We start from the raw sequence: 20,140 nt of genomic DNA on the forward strand, positions 1-20,140 counted from the left end.
GATGAGACTCTAGGTACTCAGCACCCTCCCAGATGCACTTCCTCCACTTAGGGCAGTCTTTGGTCAGGGACTCCCAGGTGTCGGTGGGGATGTTGCATTTTATCAAGGAGGCTTTGAGGGTGTCCTTGAAATGATTCCTCTGACAACCTTGGGCTCGCTTGCCATGTAGGAGTTCCGCTTGCTTTGGGAGTCTTGTGTCAGGCATGTGAACAATGTGGCCCGCCCAGCAGAGCTGGTCGAGTGTGGTCAGTGCTTCGATGCTGGCCTGGTCGAGGACACCAACGTTGGTGCGTCTGTCCTCCCAGGGGATTAGCAGGATCTTGTGGCGACATCGTTGATGGTATTTCACCAGCAACTTGAGGTGTCTACTGTATATGGTCCACATCTCTGAGCCATACAGGAGGGCAGGTATCACTACAGCACTGCAGACCTTGAACTTGGTGGCAGATTTGAGGGCCTGATCTTCGAACACTCTTTTCCTCAGGCGGTCGAAGGCTGCGCTGACGCACTAGAGGCAGTGTTGAATCTCGTTGTCAATGTTTGCCCTTGTTGATAATAGGTTCCCAAGGTACGGAAAGTGGTCCATGTTGTCCAGGGCTGCGCCGTGGATCTTGATGACTGGGGGATAGTGCTGTGTGGTGGGACAGGCTGGTGGAGGACTTTTGTCTTACAGATGTTTAGTGTAAGGCCTATGCTTTCGTCGCCTCAGTGAAGATGTTGACTATGACTTGGAGTTCAGTCTCTGAATGTACGTAGACGCATGCGTTGTCCGCGTACTGTAGTTCGACGACAGAGGTTGGGACGGTCTTGGATCTAGCCTGGAGACGATGAAGGTTGAACGGGTTCCCACTGGTTCTGTAATTTAGTTCCACTCCAGCGAGGAGCTTGTTGAGTGCGAGGTGGAACATTGCAGCGAGGAAGACTGAGAAGAGGGTTGGCACGATGACACAGCCCTGCTTGACCCCAGTGCGAACATGGATTGGGTCTGTAATGGATCCATTGATGAGGATCATGGTTTGCATGTCATCGTGGAGCAGGTGGAGGATGATGACGAACTTTTGGGGGCAGCTGAAACGGAGGACACTTCATTGCCCCTCGCGGTTGACAGTGTCAAAGGTCTTTGTAAGGTCAAAGGCCATGTACAAAGGTTGGTGCTGTTCCCTGCATTACTCTTGCAGCTGTCACGCTGTAAAAATCATGTCCGTTGTACCCCGAAGAGGATGAAATCCGCACTTGTGACTCCGGGAGGAGCTCCTCAGCCACAGTGAAAAGACGGTTGAGGAGAATTCTAGCGACGACTTTCCCAATGGTTGATAACAGGGAGATTCCTCTGTAGTTGCCGCAGTCGGACTAGCACTGCTCCGATATCCAAGAAGGCTTGAAAGATTGTGGTCAGAGCTTCTGCTAGCTCCATCCTAGTTTCCCTTAACAATCTAGGATGCATCCCATCAGGACCAGGTGACTTGTTAACTTTGAATGATGCTATCCTATTTAGCACCTCCTTTCTATTTATATCCTATCTAGTATCTCTATTCCTTACTCCTCTAGTCCATTAATTTCATCCCCTTTTGTGAAGATAGATGCAAAGTCCTCATTCAGTACCTCAGTCATACCCTCTGCCTCCAGATTTCCTTTTGTTGTCTCTAATCAGCCCCACTATTCCTTTAACTATCCTTTTTCTTTTTATATGTTCATAAAAGATTTTTGGGTTCCCTTTTGTTACCTGAGAATCTTTTCTTATATTCTCTTTACCCTTCTTGTATCGCTTTTCAATTTTCCGCTAGTCTGTATTCTGTACCTGACATTTGTCATAAACCTCCTTTTATAGTTTTATTTTAACCTCTATTTCCTTTGCCATTCATGGAGCTATAGCATTGGATGACCCATCTTTCCTCCTAATGGGAAAATACTTGGTTGTACCTGAACTGTCTCTGCCTTGAGGGCCGGCCATTGCTTATTTACTGTTTTCCTGGACAATCTTGGTTTCCAGTCCAGCTATGTGCAGAGCTGGGAAAGCTACTCAACAGAGTGGCTTGCTAAACAGACTGGCAACGGGAAGTTGGTAAAAGTGGTAAATAGTAGATAGCGTGTCATTATCAACCTGAAATTTAACATAATTTTCTTACTTTACAACTGCAAGCCATGGCACTTAACCGTCTATCTGAGTGGACTGCCTCCCTTTATTTGGAGAGGTCAGAGCATTTGTGCACAGATGTGCATAGCGCCAATATAATGGCCTGTGCTTATAGAGAGGAACCATTAAAAACAATCACCTTCAAATGACAAGTTAACTTTAAATTACAGGTATCAGAATTACAGGAACTGAAATCAAAACATCAAGCTTCCACATAATTAGAAGTCGTGTGTCTGGGATCTAGTGCACATCCAGCATTAAATAGAAATTACGCACAGAAACGAGTTGTTCACCCCAGCCAGTTCATGTTGTTTATACTCCACACGTACACTATTGCCTACCCTGGTTCCATACCCATGTATTCCCTTTTCCTTCAACCACCTATCTGACCTATTCTTAAATGTTGGCATGCTCTCTGCTTCAATTACCAACTCTGGTAACACTCACAGCCCTGTGTGAAAAAAGTTTCTCCTGTTTTATCCTAAATCTGTTGCATTCAACACACACAAAGTCCCTTTGCTTTGCCACATCACCCAGCTTTCCAAAGTATAATTATTCCTTTACAATTTCTTAACCAAAATGTACTACCTCACATTTACTAACTTTGAATTTTTGCCCATTCCCTTATCTCATCAGTATCGCCATTGTCCTTTGGTTCTCAGCAATTATTGACTATTCCTAATTTAGTATCACCTAGGGGGCATAGTTTCAGAATAAGGGGTCGCCCATTTAAAACAGAAGTGAGGAGGGATTTCTTAGAGGGTCGTGAATATTTGGCATTCTCTACCTCAGAGAGCTGTGGTGGCTGGGTCATTTGATGTATTTAAGGTGGCGATAGACAGATTTCTGAAAGATAAGGGAGTCAAGGGTTATGGGGAGCAGGCGGGGAAGTGGAGTTGAGGCCAGGATCAGATCAGCCATGATCTTATTAAATGGCCTACTCCTGCTCCTATAAGGAATTTGATTTTTAAAAAACACTCCCTCTGGTTCTATATCCAAATTATTGATATAGTGAACAGAAGTGATCCCTGAACATAATCCTGCCAGACATGCTATCCACCACTCTGAGAAACAGCCCTCAACTCTTTACTGTTCCTTTCACAATCACCAGACGTCTCAAAGCGCTTTTGGAGTGGTCATTGTTGTAATGTAGGAAACGCAGCAGCCAATTTACGCACAAGCAAGCTCCCAAACTGCAATGTGATAATAACCAGATAACCCCTGCTCTTCTTCAAAATAGTGCCATGGGATCTTTTACGTGCACTTGAGAGCAGACGTATGTAGTAGCTAAGCGATACAGACCACTAAGGTCACAGGTTTGGTCTCCTGAGTGTTGATTTAGCTGTAGTTGGGACTCTTAATTATCTTCATACCTGCTATTCTGTCACTAGATGGAAAAAATATACTGCATACATTTAGAAATAAGCAGAACCTAATTACAGCACAAACAAATTTGCAGGTGTGTTTTAAGCATAAATCATTTAGTTGGTGCAAACCTATTGAATGGCATTCACCTGGATTTCCCTAATCAGTTGTTCCTCCACCCTTCGCTCTAGTAGTTCCTGAATTTTTCTCCCTCTGCACCATACTTCCACAAATGTGAAGCAACATGGCCCCCCCCTCTTTGTATGTTACAAAGACAGCCCAAAGTGTAGAAAGAGCATCGGGAAAGGTGCCAGAGTCTTGCTCCCGAAAGCATGCAGAAACCAAGCGCAAACAGCAGGAGCTTGCGACAAACCAGACTACCCCTTTCCTTCAACCACTGTCTGCCCCACCTGAGACTGTAGTTCCCACATTGGACTGTACAGCCACCAGAGAACTCAAGAGTTGAAGCAAGTTTTCCTCGATTTCGAGGGATTGCTTGTGATGTCACAACAGCAATTGTTAGCCCACCCAGTAAAAACAAACATCCGACATCGAACCCAGATCAGAGGGAAATCCAGCCCAAGGTATTCAATAACATGATTTGGGGTGGGTGGGGGAAAGGGGAGTGTATATGTCGTGATATACAAGGTATCGCAATTGTGGGGGTTAGGCTCAATGCACCAGATGGTCTTTACCTGTCCATATAATGGTAAAGTTTACTAGTCCAGAAAAATTAGGACGACATGAAGTAATGCATAATTTTCACTCTGGAAGCAATTTGTCTTTTTCACACCACTCCAAACCACATCCTTTTTAAAAATAGAAACCGTTTACCCAAATGCCTTTAAAGACCCAATTTTGCAAAACTAAACTTAATTTCCTTCTGTGATTTGAAACATTTTCTAACTTGACAAGAGGATTTAAGGCAGAATGCAGCTTAAAATAACAATGCATTTGCAGGGTGAGTGCATGGGTCCAGGTCATAAAACCAAAACACTTCAGGGGAAAGTTAGGCAAGGAGAAAAATCAGTATAGGTGATAGAGAAGTTAGTCTTCCAGTGCCAAGTTTAAATAAGACAGAGATGAAAAAGAGTGAGTTAAGACCTAATGCTAACCAATGATCTGCAGATGTTAACACTAGAGTACAGCATATACCAGAAAATGTAATCCAAAAAAACGCTTGAGAATATAGCATGAAAAATGTTGATTGGCAGCTAGCCACCAGTCGAGATTAACATTCTAACAAATGCCATTTAGTGGCTGGGGAGAAGAGAGATGCATTTCCTTCCTTATTCAAACATTTTGGTTTTAAGCTGTCCTATCACCTCAAACAGCAGTTATTAAATCTGGAGCTAACCAGAGAAGACAGCCAAAGCAGATGAGAAAGTGTAGGCAAAACTGACTAAAAGTAGACAACTGCAATGATATCAAAGTTTATTGTTTACATACCACCATTACAATCGATTGCATTTTCATCTTTGACAATGTTAATGAGTCACTCACTTCCAAGGTGCTACAAACTCCCATTAGCCTCCAGTCATCAGACTGGAGGCTGTTCACCAACTTTCTGCAAAGTTCACTGCTGTACAAACTTGTTCTGCATACCATACTGGCATAGTGTTTCTCATCCAGAATGCAAACCCAGAATTGGAATAGCCCATCTCGAAGCACAGTATGCTTAATATTCAAGTACTGGCAATAAATATCAGACCAGGCAACAGGAAGTTACCAAATGAAATGAAAAGTAAATGAATGAAAGTGTATATAGCTAGCATGGCACAAGATGGTTCCTGACGCAGCAATGCAATAAAGAAGAACCCAAATACGAGGTAAACATTCTTTTAATTTAATGTCACTAGGATGTCCATTCTTTTTGTAGCGAATCTCATTGCAAGGGTACAATACAATACACCACCGTGTCTAATCTGGCAATGTTAAATTCACTAATTAGTTCAAAGAGCCGCCCAACAGTGTGTTTGTCAGATTTCCAATGATGTGCGGTTGAACATTATAACTTGTCCAAGAAGTTGTCCAAAGCTGGGATACCCTCCTTCAGGCCCTTGCGCTTGCGGGTTTCAGCCACAACCTGGCATGGGCGGCTGTTAGAATCAAAGGGATCGCCAGGTAGGATCTGCCAGTGGTCAAAGACACATTGTGGGAAAGCTTGTCCACCTGTATTGGATCTCAGGTCAGCTGTGAAACCTGGTCAGAAAACAAAGTACAACACATGACAGTTTGTTCCTTGGTTTAATTCACACCATTAGAATAATGAAAATGACTATATCTTGTATAGCAGGAACTGGATATCCAGGTTGGAGTCAGAGCTCAAGGGCCACACAGCTGAACCCCATCCAAGAGGATTGAACACTTCATTTTTACCAACTTATCTCCTGCTTAAAAGCTCAGCACATTATGCAAGCAGCCATTCTTTTACTGCAAGTGTTAAACTGCCAGTCCCAAGAGCTGATCAGAGCAAACCTGAACTGTCTCTAGCCAGTATTGTAGAGAGGGGCAGAGTTCACAGTATAGCAAGGTGGCAGGGGGTATTACAGTCCAACTGTGGGGGCCCCACCAGCTGCTGTGCTGGAGATTCACCAGTAGAGCATGGCTTTGCACTATAATAATTCAGTTCATTGTGTCTGCAAGAAGATGGGCACTTACCAAACGATTCATTTACAGGTAGGTAGGCCTTGACAACAAACATGGGTGTGCCAGCAACATGGGATTCCTCGAACACATGGCCACGTTTCCTATTCAGTACGCCATAGATACCACCAACCACCTGCTCGGGGCACTGTAAAGGAATCATCATCATCAGCAAGGTCCCACATTACTTATGTTCACAGCCAACAATGGATTAATACTGAAGACTAACACTGGTCTTGGAGAATCACATGTAATCTAGGCCATTTTTCTGCAAAATAAGGAAATCTGACTGTTTTGCTAACACAGAAGGCTGATTAGTATGCAATGAAGGGACCCACGAGAAATCTAAAGCAGAATGTTAATAGTCAAGTCTCCACTTAGTATTTCAAATCCTACCCCCGTGCAGTGAAATGCCAATAGCTCCAATAGGTGGTTTCTGAAAATTGGGCTGGTCACACACACGGAATTTCAGGTGAACTAAATTTGAGACATTACTAATGGTGAATGCATTTAACAGCATATGATTAAACATACATTTCTCCTCGTTGAACACAGATGCTCACCTTGGCAACTGCTATATAAGCAAGTTAGAACAATGGTGTTTATCACACTTCACGAGATTGATCCCACCCAAAATACAGGTTTAAAAAAAAAAGAAACTGTCACAATACCTGGATCTCAACCAGATAGACGGGTTCCATGAGCCGAGGCTGAGCAGTCAGCACACAGGCATACAGACACCTTCGGGCAGTGGGGATGATCTGACCACCACCACGGTGGATAGCATCAGCATGCAGGGTTACATCATGAATATCAAACCGCACACCACGCATGTTCTCATCACACAGGGCACCCTGGAGGAAAAAAAAAGTGCGGAAAGCATTACATGCTAGCTTGTTTGCACCAAACCAAAATAAGTCTACAAGTCTATCATGCAACAGGGATAGCTCTCATTTCAAGCAGTTTTCTGACACTATTAACACTAATACCAAATCATAAAGATCTACTTTTAATAAAAGCACCTTCAAAGCAATTACATCAGCTCATTCCCAGCTCACTATTAGCCACTTCAGGCAACCCCAGATCAGGTAGCCAGTGACCTTTAAGACTCTGCTGGTGGCGATGAAGAGCCAAAAATACAAGTGCAATATGGTCAATTTTGTACAAAACTGGAGGAAATAAGCTCACCTCTTTGGATGCCCACTGAAATCCAGCAACAACACTGTCCTTGATTTCATTCAGATACTGGACTCCCTTAGTCACATCAACCAGCAAATTTGGACCGGTGCCATCGGGTCCGAAGCACCAGATCTTGCGAGCTTCGGTGACATCCCACTCGTGCTTCTCGACGAGATACCTGGCACGCTGCTTGAGCTCTTGGCGGGAGGCAACGTCACCCTTATCGATGTCTTCTGCCAGGCCATCGGGCATTGGACGACATCTCATGTACAGTCGGTTGTGCTTGTTGGGAGACTTGGACAAGCATGTGACGCTGGATTCGGCATCAACAGTCTCACGGTAAGATACAACCGGATCAGATTTCTGGACAAAAAAGTGATTATTATACACAGGTTTGAGTCAACAGATGCAGCCCACCATAGTACAATGTAGACCCACTGACCTTACCTTAATGGGGATGCAAGCATGGTCCTCTTCAAGATCTTTCAGGCAGATTTCCAAATGCAGCTCACCAGCACCAGCAATGATGTGTTCACCAGACTCCTCAATGATGCACTAAAATGAGACAAAAAGGCTTGGCACATGCTCATCTTTCTCTTTCCCCCACACCCCCCCATATCAAGACAGTTTAACACAAAGCAACCATGTGAAGGACCTACCTGCACCATTGGGTCAGACTTAGCAAGGCGCTTCAGACCTTCAACCAATTTTGGCAAATCAGCTGGGTTCTTGGCTTCAACAGCAACACGCACTACAGGGCTGACACTGAATTTCATCACTCTCAAGTTGTGAGCTTGGTCATAAGTGGTAATGGTGCCAGTCTTCACCAGGTACTGATCAACACCAACAAGCCCCACAATGTTTCCACAAGGCACATCTTCAATAGGCTCCACATAACGACCCATCATCAGAATAGTTCTGTAGGTTAGAAAAGTGTTAGCGATATCTAGAAAGGACTCAAGCAAGTATTCATTTGTCAAAGAACACACTATTGCAAAATCATAGCCATTACCAATGATTTCAACATGTATCCACCATTTTTGACTCCTGTGCTCAATGTATTGTTTCTCTTCCAAGAGAGGGAAACTTAATTCCATCAATACAAGGACGACTTGCTTCCACACCAAAAAGGGATGAGTTCACAGGTGTTTCAATGAAGGACCTAATATTCCAGATCCCAAACTACATCTTGAAGGGTGGAAGATGCCTGTGCGGGGATTTTTAACGTGTGGTGGCCGTTGCACACCAGCCACCACACGGGCTTGACAGAGCTAGGTCTTGGTCCAGTGGCAAGGATTAACCAAGACGACTGGAGACAGGCTCTGCTGCACGGACTCAGTGTGGGCTGGCTCGGGCCCTCGCCTCTTCTGGGCCCCGATCACATCCTTCTACGAACTCTTGCCGCTCTTTCACCCCGACCTCACCACTCCTGCTGTACCTGCCGCACTGCAATCATCCGTCTTCCTCCTTCAGCAGCACACGCTGCTCCCTGAAGTAGCATGCCGCCGCACGCTGCTTCCTCGAATGACCTCCGCCTGCTGATAATTAATAGGCTGTTTACCACAGCCACACAATTGCGACCTGTAATGGGCCATGCTTCCCTCAGCTCCGTGGGAGAAAATTGGTCCAGGAATCAGAAACTTGGCCGGGGGGGGGGGGGGGGAAGAAACGAAATGGGGGAGGGAAGGAAGATTGTGATCCAGACTTGGATTCTTCCAACACAATCCCTTTACACCCACATGTCCCTCTCCTCCCCCTATACCCAACTGATTTCTCAAAGCTCATCACATGTATGGCACGTGGCATTATTGGACTGGTTGAAATCTGGAAGTCACTATTCACTTCATATCCAATAAACCCACAATCACGACCCACACAATACTCCATCTATTTTGTGGGGGGAGGGGGAGGGGAGGAACTCTGGCAGGGGAGAATATCAGGAACCTGGTTTGGGGGGTGGAATATGGTTTTCACCCACCAGTCTGTCCTAGGTGAGCTCTGCTGTCTGGAGCAAGGCAGTGAAAATGGCTTGAATTACACTTTGCAAGAGATTGGATTACTTCAGCAGGCAGGATCTTATTACACTTTCCTGGGAAACAGCCAGGTGTGTGTTGTCCTTTAAGGGGACCAATCAGAAATCAGGTGTTGCCTTCAAGGTGACCAGAGATCTGGAGTTGGAAATAAACACCTATTTAATACTGCACTATTTTGCTATATTTAACTCAAAATAAAGTACTATTAGGCAGACTCAAGTTCTAAAATGGCTACAATTACTACATCTGGTTAAGTTATGAAAGACTTGGGGGAGCCATCTTTGATACAAAACAATGAGTCAAATTATGTTTTGGTAAGTTACAACAGCATGGGGGGGGGGGGGGGGGGGGCAGACAGCAACCTACACTCACCACACAATACCAACCTTTGGATAGGCTTCAGGTAAAGGTCTTCCTTCTTGCCTGGAGTGTAGTTTGGACCCATGATTCGGACCTTAAGACCAGTAGAAACAACACCGGAGAAGACACGGCCAAAGGCATAAAATCTGCCCTTGTCAGTTGTGGGCACCATCTTAGAGATGTACATCATCAAGGGGCCCTTTGAATCACAGTTCTTGATGCCTTTAAAAAAAACATTAAAAAAAGGGTTCAAGTTCACACTTTTTACTATACACAAGCTTTTTCTAGTAGCTCTATAAAAAAAAAAAGAGAGCAGTGTACAAGTCCTTTCACCTAGACAGTCTTGATTTGGACATTTATTACAGGTCAAACATTTATATTGTGGAGCCATGCTGCAGAGTTTTGAATGATGCCAAGTTAACAGAGGATGGAAGGCCAGCCAGGAGTGTGAGAGATGTTAAGAGGTGGAAATAGGTAGTCTTAGTGATGGAACGGTTATATGATCGGAAGCTCATCTCCAGGTCAAAGACACAAAGGTTGCAAACAGTCTGATTCAGCCTCAAGACAGTTGCCAGAGAGGGATGGAGTCTGTAGCTACGGAACGCAGTTTGTGGGGGTGGCTAAAGACTTTGGTCTTCCCATTTAGTTGCGGAGGAAATTTCTGCTCATACTGAATGTCAGACAAGCAGTCTGACAATTCAGAGATAGTGGAGGGGGCAGAAAAAGGTGGTGGTGAGGTAGAACTGGGTGTCGTTATGTACATATGTGGAAACTGACTTTTTCAGATGATGTCACTGAGGGGCAGCATGTAGATGAGAAATAGGAGGGCGGTGGAGGAGATTGGTGTCGTCAACTATATCAAAGGCTGCAGACAAGTCAGTCACACAGGATGTCATTTGTGATTTAGATAAGAACTGTTTTGATACTGTGGCAGGGGTGGAAACTGATTTATGTTTGAATCCCTTCAGAGTCCAAGGAGTTGAGGTTGGAGATGTAAGGAGAGTTGGATCTTTAAGGATTTTTTCAGAACTGCCAGATGCTCACACTGGGGTGGATTTGGGAGACGATGAAAACAATGGACTTCCGTCACAGGATTCCCATAATCAAGGAAGTTGGTGCGAAAATACCAAATATGGCTTGTGGAGGCAAGCAGAGTTTCTTCACAGCAGACATCTGTATTAGCAATACTACCTCCAGGAGACCAAAAGCAAGCAGAGCAGACAGAGAGAAGGGATGCCAGAGAAACCAAGCCCCACTCCAAGGGTAGAGATGCTGGCCACCACTGTCCAGGAATAATGTGGGAGCATCAGATTTCCTTGCAGTAAACGCAGGTTACACGCATTATGAAGCGGTGTACCCACCTGCTGAAGGCACGCACAACATTTATCCTGCAGCTCCAGCAGGAATGAGCTTACAAACTCAACTTGGTTGACAACTCCGAGACAGTTTCATTTAGCAACTGCATTTTTAACCTACCCATGGCAGCCTCATCATCAGGGGGTCCCTCATATAGAAGGTCACAACGATATCTTTGAGCCGTGACAGGAGAAGGGAGGTGTATGGTGATCATCTGCAGCAAAGCATCTCCTGCAGGCAACCAGCGACGCATCACAGCCTGCACACAAAGTATCACATTTCAATATTCAGATAGCAGCCAAGAAATGTGCGCAGTAAAGTTACAGCCAGTGGTGTTCATAAGGAGATGTCAATTTTAAACAAGTGTTTAAAACAATCCAATATGCTGACCAGAAAAGCTAGTAATGCACTGGTCCTACTACCTCCCGAGAAAGAGACATAAAGTAGTGAATTGAGGGGAGTACTTGTGAACAGCATTAAAATGGAAATGGACAATAGCACCAAGATACTTCAGCTGATCTTATCCAAGTTGAGGTCTTGCCTTCACTCACCTTTAGCAGAGGTTTGCCCTCTTTGGACTTATCTTCATGGTCCAGCTTAATGTCGAGCTTCTGAATCAATTTTTCAGTCTCCTCTTTATTGAAATTCATAATTGCATCAAAGACCTGTGAAGAAAACACTAATCAACATTACTCTACAGAAAGAGACTTGTGATTGGCGCCATCAGTCCACGCACTGGCTTATGTGGCAACATTCACATTGAGATAGCCAATAGCTTCCTTTGCACCAATCTCAAACTAACCCAACTCCAGTTTAACACCAACATTTGGGAGCTTCAGACTTTGCATTTTTCATCACCAACAGTCAGGTCAAAGTGAAGAAAATAGACAGGTCATCACACAGAGCTCAGTATAAATCCCACTTGTTCTCATGTGCTAGTTTGCAATCTTACCTTGAAGATGGGATCCAAGATAAGTTGACAGAACGTTCTGGGCAACTTCTTGCCATCAGCATTGGTAGCAGATTTGCTGAATTTACCAGCAGCAGGATCGAAATACCTGGAATGGAAAGAAAATGAAGAATCCATGTCCAGTTTCCTGTAGCCTATCTAGGATAGTTGCCAGAAACCAGTAGCCTAATCTCGATCTGATTTCCATAAAGAATTCCCACACCAACCACATGGCAAGCAGAAGGAACATAAGAATTAGGAACAGTAGGCGGCCATCTAGCCCCTCGAGCCTGCTCCGCCATTCAATAAGATCATGGCTGATCTGGTTGTGGGCTCAGCTCCACTTACCCGCCCTCTCCCCGTAACCCTTAATTCCCTTATTGCTTAAAAATCTATCTATCTTTGACTTGAAAACATTCAATGAGCCAGCCTCAACTGCATCCTTGGGCAGAGAATTCCACAGATTCACAACCCTCTGGGAGAAGAAATTATTTCTCAACTCTGTTTTAAATTGGCTCCTCCGTATTTTGAGGCTGTGCCCCCTAGTTCTAGTCTCCCCCACCAATGGAAACAACCTCTCTGCCTCTATCTTGTCTATCCCCTTCATGATTTTAAATGTTTCTATAAGATCACCCTTCATCCTTCTAAACTCCAAGGAGTAAAGACCCAGTCTACTCAATCTATCATAAGTTAACCCCCTCATTTCTCGAATCAGCCCAGTGAATCGTCTCTGTACCCCTTCCAAAGCTAGTATATCCTTCCTTAAATAAGGTGACCAAAACTGCACGCAGTACTCCAGGTGCGGCCTTACCAATACCTTATACAGTTGCAGCAACACCTCCCTGCTTTTGTACTCCATCCCTTTCGCAATGAAGGCCAACATTCCATTTGCCTTCTTGATTACCTGCTGCACCTGCAAACTAACTTTTTGGGATTCATGCACAAGGACCCCCAGGTCCCTCTGCATCACAGCATGTTGTAATTTCTCCATTCAAATAATATTCCCTTTTACTGTTTTCTCCCCCCCCCCCCCACCCCAAGGTGGATGACCTCACACTTTCCAACATTGTATTCCATCTGCCAAACCATAGCCCATTCACTTAACCTATCCAAATCTCCTTGCAGCCTCTCAGTCCTCTACACAAGGAGCACATTCAAAGTTGTAAAACTTAACTGGTGAGCATACTGCTCATTTCTGCCAATGTGTCCATTCTAATGCGCTGACAATGCAGTCAGCTAGCCAAACTCAACACTTTTGAGGCTCATCATAAACTGACTATGCAGCAGTTACATACTGACAAAGTAGTGTGAGGGAAAGACAAAAGACAAAAGGCTTTCCAGCCACTGAATTACTTTTGAAGCATGGCCATTGTTGTGGGAAAAGGTGGCAGTCATTTGCACATAGCAAAATTTCACAACAGCTAGATGGTGGCCAGGACTTCAAATAGTATACGGTGGATGTAAAAGATCCCTTACGTTTAACTTCTCACCCAAAAAAAAGATAGCATCCTCTGACAATGCAGCACTTCAGCTTAGATTATGCATTCACATTCTCGAGTAAGGCTTGAGCCCACCTTCGAGTGATGCTGAACTATACTCGGAGAATACAGACAAAATGCATCCCTGCTGTAAATGCTCGTAGAAGCACACAAGCAGAAAAAATTGAAATAAAACCAGGACATGCTAGGTCCAAGTCAGCATGGATTTGTGAAAGGGAAATCATGCTTGACAAATCTTCTGGAATTTTTTGAGGATGTTTCCAGTAGAGTGGACAAGGGAGAACCAGTTGATGTGGTGTATTTGGACTTTCAGAAGGCTTTCGACAAGGTCCCACACAAGAGATTAATGTGCAAAGTTAAAGCACATGGGACTGGGGGTAGTGTGCTGACATGGATTGAGAACTGGTTGGCAGACAGGAAGCAAAGAGTAGGAGTAAATGGGTACTTTTCAGAATGGCAGGCAGTGACTAGTGGGGTACGACAAGGTTCTGTGCTGGGGCCCCAGCTGTTTACATTGTACATTAATGATTTAGATAAGGGAATTAAATGTAGTATCTCCAAATTTGCGGATGACACTAAGTTGGGTGGCAGTGTGAGCTGCGAGGAGGATGCTATGAGGCTGCAGTGACTTGGATAGGTTAGGTGAGTGGGCAAATGCATGGCAGATGAAGTATAATGTGGATAAATGTGAGGTCATCCACTTTGGTGGTAAAAACAGAGAGACAGACTATTATCTGAATGGTGACAGATTAGGAAAAGGGGAGGTGCAACGAGACCTGGGTGCCATAGTAAATCGGTCATTGAAGGTTGGCATGCAGGTACAGCAGGTGGTTAAGAAAGCAAATGGCATGTTGGCCTTCATAACGAGGGGATTTGAGTACAGGGGCAGGGAGGTGTTACTACAGTTGTACAGGGCCTTGGTGAGGCCACACCTGGAGTATTGTGTACAGTTTTGGTCTCCTAATCTGAGGAAGGACATTCGTGCTATTAAGGGAGTGCAGCGAAGGTTCACCAGACTGATTCCTGGGATGGCGGGACTGACATATCAAGAAAGACTGGATCAACTGGGCTTGTATTCACTGGAGTTCAGGAGAATGATGTGGGATCTCAGAAACAATTAAAATTCTGACGGGTTTAGACAGGTTAGATGCAGGAAGAATGTTCCCAATGTTGGGGGAAGTCCAGAACCAGGGGTCACAGTCTAAGGGTAAGGGGTAAGCCATTTAGGACTGAAATGAGGAGAAACTTCATCACCCAGAGAGTGGTGAATCTGTGGAATTCTCTACCACAAAAAGTTGTTGAGGCCAATTCACGAAATATATTTAAAAAAAGGAGTTAGATGTAGTCCTTACTACTAGGGGGAATCAAGGGGTATGGCGAGAAAGCAGGAATGGGGTACTGAAGTTGCATGTTCAGCCATGAACTCATTGAATGGCGGTGCAGGCTCAAAGGGCCGAATGGCCTACTCCTGCACCTATTTTCTATGTTTCTATAATGGAAACACTCATTCGGTCAGGCAGTATCTGTGGAAAAAGATACATTTCAGGTTCTGTTGACCTGAAATAAAACAGATGTGACCTGAGCTGAAGTGCTGATTTTAGAACCAAGTATATCCTAGGTTGCAGCAGCTCACCTTTCACCCCACAGTTTCTTCATCATATCTTCTACTTTCTTGGCACGCTCGTCTGCAGAAAGGGCAGCCTCACCCTTGGCAGAAAATTTGGCAACATACATTTCTGCAAACTGCTTCAGGGTGAAGGCCCACCCATGAAGTCCAGAACCAAAACCAACTGTTCCATAAATTGGGTCCACCTGAAAATACAAAAAAAGACATCAGAAGTGGCAGAGTGGGCCTGACGGCAGTCAGCATAATGCATCACAACACAGACCAGGAAAGGCCCTGGGTTTCAGCACTAATCATGCTGAGCTGCCCATATTCCCAGCTCGGTTGGTACAGCTAGTCTTGTAAACTTTTGTCACCTTAAGATAGTTGTGAAAAATGACAAGTCACAGGAAAACCATAATCCACAGTGGAATCAAGGCTGTTTCTCTACCAAAGAACTAAAATCCAATGAAGTACAAAGCAACATTGGGAAATAAAATGTTCTCTGGAGACAGTTCGTTACAAAGATAGAACAAGAGAGCTCACAATCAAGCACAAGTAATGGTATTGGTGTTGAATTTAATCCCAATTTCATCAGTGGACATCAGCCGAGAACAAAGGCAGTCACAGCACTGAGACTGAAGTATGATTCCGCAATAGTCAAAGGATACAGGGTTATCAGAAACCCAAAAGCATATCAAATTGGAGGTTATACAAATGAATGGAAACAGTGCTTTCAAACACTGATTTGCAGTGTGAAAGGGGGGAAATGGGGACTACAGCAGGAGTGGGCCATAGTGCTAGATTACATTTGACATTTAAAAAGATTGGTCCAATGCTCCTTTGCACTGGGCATGCTCAAATCATTACAGACTACAGCAAAAACAACATCTCAATATTCAATCCTTTTAACCAACCCCACTCTTACCATGATGTTACCCATGGGACCGCTCTCATCTTCACCATAGGTAGAGATGATGACATTGACATTTTCCACAATGCGCTGGAAGGTCTGGTAGAGCTCCTCGGGGACAAGCTGCAGCTCCAGCAAGGCACGGTCCATTTTGTTCATCATCAGCACAGGCCTGATACGTTCAGCAATGGCCTGACGCAGCACGGTTTCAGTCTGCACACATACCCCTGGAAACACAAGAAGCAACTCCACTTTAGTCACAGGTTCAATTTGGAACGAAAGCAATCTAGGCCTAGGCAGTGTTTCTCTTCTCTTCCCCCTCCTCACACACACACACAGCGTTAACAGATGTGAAATGATTCTATTAGAGATGAAAAGCTGGGGCCAGTATTACATGAGGTTGCAGTTACAACCCTTAAAATACAATTGCTGATTCCAGCCACTATATGGGAGTTTCTAAACAGAAGCCACACACGAGGATGCAGCATCTCACCTCAAGAAACTTGAGCAGAAGCCAGAGAGATCAATGCCCAACATGTCAGGCACATATAAACATGCTCTCCAATGAGAAAACTGGCCACAGTAAAACTGAAAAAAATTCAAAAGTGCACGGTAAAACCAGTTTCCTTTGCGAGTCACCTTTTGGTATGGAAGAATTGAAGTCTAACCAAGCCATTGTGCAAAATGGTGGCTAATGGCACACCTGTGGCACTTACCAGAGACACAGTCCACCACAACCAGGGCTCCATCGGTTACACGCAGAGCGGCTGTCACTTCAGAGGAGAAGTCAACATGCCCGGGTGAGTCGATCAGGTTGATGAGAAAGCCAGCGCCATCTTTGCACTGCTTGATGAAAGCCAAATCTTGCTCCTGGAGCTCATAAAACAAGGAGATGGCACTGCACAAAAACAAAAGTCAAATTGCTATATTATTTCTTAACGCAACACCAAGTTGTTTTACAATGAGAGCAGCAACTCTCCGGTAGAATCCGCACCTTAGTCTTGCAAGATAAGTGATATGGGGAAAGCGAGGGGGAAATAAAAAGTACATGTGGAGGTTGAGGGATCATGGTCAGGTTAGACTGAAATGCTCCTAGAGTCCAGGCTTTCCCAATAGGCAGCTGTAGAACCACTCGCAGTAATGGGGAAAACAACTGGAAAAATGTAAATCACCTGAACCTGGAAACCTCTGCTAATGTAAAGTGCAGCTTCCTACACTAAACAAAATGGAAGAAAACAACAGCTAAAATCACTCACGTAGACTTAATGGTGATGCATCTTTCTTGTTCATCCTTGCGAGTGTCCGTGAACCTGGTTTCACCAGCACGCGAAGAGGCAATAATTCCAGCCTTCGACACAAGAGAGTCGGTGAGGGTGGACTTGCCGTGGTCAACATGCGCAATCACAGACATGTTACGGATGTTGGACTTCTTGTCCATGATGGCACGGATCTGGTCTACTGTGAAGTTCACCTAATGAGAAAATGAGTATTAGAAACCATACTAATTGCATTGCCAGAAACACTAGTCAGTCAGAAATAGATCAGCAAATCAAAGTAGCATACATAAATAAATTTGGCATGATGATTGCATCATACTCTCCTCCAAGCCAACAATGACATTTGCAATGTGGCACTTCTCTGTTCTATTTAGTCCTATAAAAAAGGGACTTGGCTACCTGTCCAATATACTGAATGGTTTTTTTAAACTTCTACCTTCATTCCCCTACCAGCTCTCCCCCTGCATCCACTTCAAATACTGAGCATTTACAATAGGGCACCGATTGCATTAAACCCTATTTAATATTTGTGCAGAATTGCTAAAGAATACCACATTGCAAAAAAGCCTAGTGTTCAGCACACTCTGGGGCAAGGTCACTCCAACTAAAAAAAATATCACCATGACAACTTCAAGCCGAAACCCACCATAACTGACCCTCGGGATTAAATCTGGCGTTGCGGATCAATGTGCTGCGTTTGGGGTCGATGAGAGGCGTCAGAAAAAACGGAAGTTCTTGTAAACCCGATCACATTAAGTGGACCGTGTGCCGCAATCCATCCTGTATATTCCAAGACGGAGAGATGACTCCGGCTTTCCGCAAGCCCAGCAGTGCGGAGGATCGACTCCTGGACCCAGGTCCCGCAATCCCCCCCGCCCCTCCCACAGCCCGGGGGATACGTCCCGCAATACCCCGCCCCTACCCCTCCCGCAGTCCGGGAGACACGTCCCGCAATTCTCCCCCCCCCCCGCCCCCTCCCGGGGGGGCCACGTCCCGCAATCCCCCCCCTCCCACCGGCTGTCCGCAATCCCCTCCCGCGGCCCGCAGTGGTGGCGTGGTGCGGGCGGGGACACTCGCCGGGGCATCACAAGCCCCAAAACAAAACGCTGCGAGACTTGGACCCCCCCTCCTCCCCTCTGAATGCGGCAGCCGGGCAATGCGCCGCTCCACGTGGCAAAGCTGCCGCCAATGGCCCGGCCATTCCCGGAGGCCGGAACCCCCGGCGAGCGGAAGCTGCAACCCCCCCCCCACCCCCGGCGGACAAATAGACTCGGCCAGCTGGAACATTCCATCCCGGGTCGGGGAGGGGGGGGCTCTGGGTGACGCACAGCCGCACCCACCTACCCCGCCGGCTCACAGCCGCCCGGCCCGCCGCCAACTCAGGAGACACACCCGGCTTCGCTGAAGCTGCTAAGCCGGGAGGCCCGCCGCAGTATCAGCGGCAAAACAGCATCATCCACTCCCCGCCCCCAAACTTCCCACTCAAAGCCGTCGGCGGATGATCTCCGAGGCCGCCGACATCCCGCCATTGTCCGTCGCGCCGGCGGCCCTCATCCGTCAACCGCGCATATCGTGCCCGGGCGAACCTATCCGCCGCCCAATATCCCGGTAGAAAATTGGCCGAAGGTGCCCAGCACCCGCTCCGAGTCCGTGCGGCGACGGCCCACTCACCATTTTGCCGGATTGCGGTGGATTGTTTCACGCTCAGACTCCGGCTTCTATCCGCCTTACAGGACGGGCGGATGAGGAAAGGACCGGTTACAGCAACTTCCGCCCTTTTACCAGCCGCATCTGCGTCACGTGATCCGCCGTAGGCACAGTCCTCCCGGGCATACCGCCAACTACAGGCAGCGACGGGAAACTGCAGCCTGCAAGACCAAGGTGGAGAAATTATATAACAATCATGAATGCTGGAACTCCTAAATAAAAACACAAAATGTTGCAACTCTATTCACCTACAACATTCAGATGATAACAGGGCGCCGCGGATTCTGTTTCTATGTCCATAACTCAGAATTATAGAGCTAAGTCTCATTAAAAGAAAGCACAGCTCTCTTCATCCCTAATTAATTTTCCTTGTATCTTGTACAATAGAGAAATCCCTACACTGCACCAGAAGTTTTAGATTAGGCAGATTGGGTCCTCACTACAGTGCAGTTTTACACTGGGGTTTGAGCCATTACCTGCCTTTTCTGATACTTAGATGGTTTGAAAAATTATTGCCCTGTTTTCTCAGCAGAAGGTAACCATCAATTGCCATTGCCAATTCATTTATATACATGTTAGGGGCAGAATTCCAGAGTTCAAAGGTGGGATGGCAGAAGGCTATGTCACCGTGAGTGGGACAGAGAAAAGGGGACTACAGAGTACACCAGAGTCTGAAGAGGGGAGGGTGCACATAGGATTGCAGAGGTACAGTGCAGTGAGGGTATACTCACTAGACTCCTGGACCTGAACTAGAAAATTTCATTCACTTTGCATCCAATTTCCACCCTTCCCTCGCCTTCAGGTGGTCCATCTCCGACTTTTCCCTTCCCTTCCTTGATTTCTCTGTCTCCATTTCTGGATTTAGACTATTGACAAACATTCACTATAAGCTCACTGACTCCCACAGCTACCTGAACTTCACTTACTCTCACCCCACATCCTGTAAGGACTCCATTCCATTCTCCCAGTTTCTCTGTCGCATCTGCTCTGACGATGCCACCTTCCACACTAGTGCCTCTGACATGTCTTTTTCCTCAATCGAGGATTCCCTTCCACCGTGGTTAACATGGCCCTCGACCTTGTCTGTTCTATTTCACGCACCTCTGCTCTCGTCCCTTC

The 20,140-nt window shown here is 45.7% G+C and overlaps 1 protein-coding gene across 1 annotated transcript; it reads right to left on the reverse strand.

Moving 5' to 3' along the window:
* Window positions 1-5,322: 5,322 nt before the first annotated feature.
* LOC139228711 (elongation factor 2) lies at window positions 5,323-19,090 on the reverse strand. Its single transcript, XM_070859984.1, has 15 exons — window positions 18,986-19,090; window positions 17,294-17,508; window positions 16,754-16,935; window positions 16,053-16,264; window positions 15,155-15,333; window positions 12,026-12,131; window positions 11,625-11,738; window positions 11,194-11,332; window positions 9,744-9,939; window positions 7,984-8,242; window positions 7,772-7,879; window positions 7,334-7,687; window positions 6,817-6,999; window positions 6,161-6,293; window positions 5,323-5,701 (listed from the first exon to the last, which is right to left on the reverse strand). Exons 1-15 carry the CDS (start codon window positions 18,986-18,988, stop codon window positions 5,508-5,510), a joined length of 2,577 nt encoding a protein of 858 aa, XP_070716085.1. The 5' UTR covers window positions 18,989-19,090; the 3' UTR covers window positions 5,323-5,507.
* Between the last annotated feature and the right edge of the window lie 1,050 nt (window positions 19,091-20,140).

The sequence above is a fragment of the Pristiophorus japonicus genome, chromosome 18 (genome assembly GCF_044704955.1).
Source record: "Pristiophorus japonicus isolate sPriJap1 chromosome 18, sPriJap1.hap1, whole genome shotgun sequence".
Taxonomy (NCBI): domain Eukaryota; kingdom Metazoa; phylum Chordata; class Chondrichthyes; family Pristiophoridae; genus Pristiophorus; species Pristiophorus japonicus.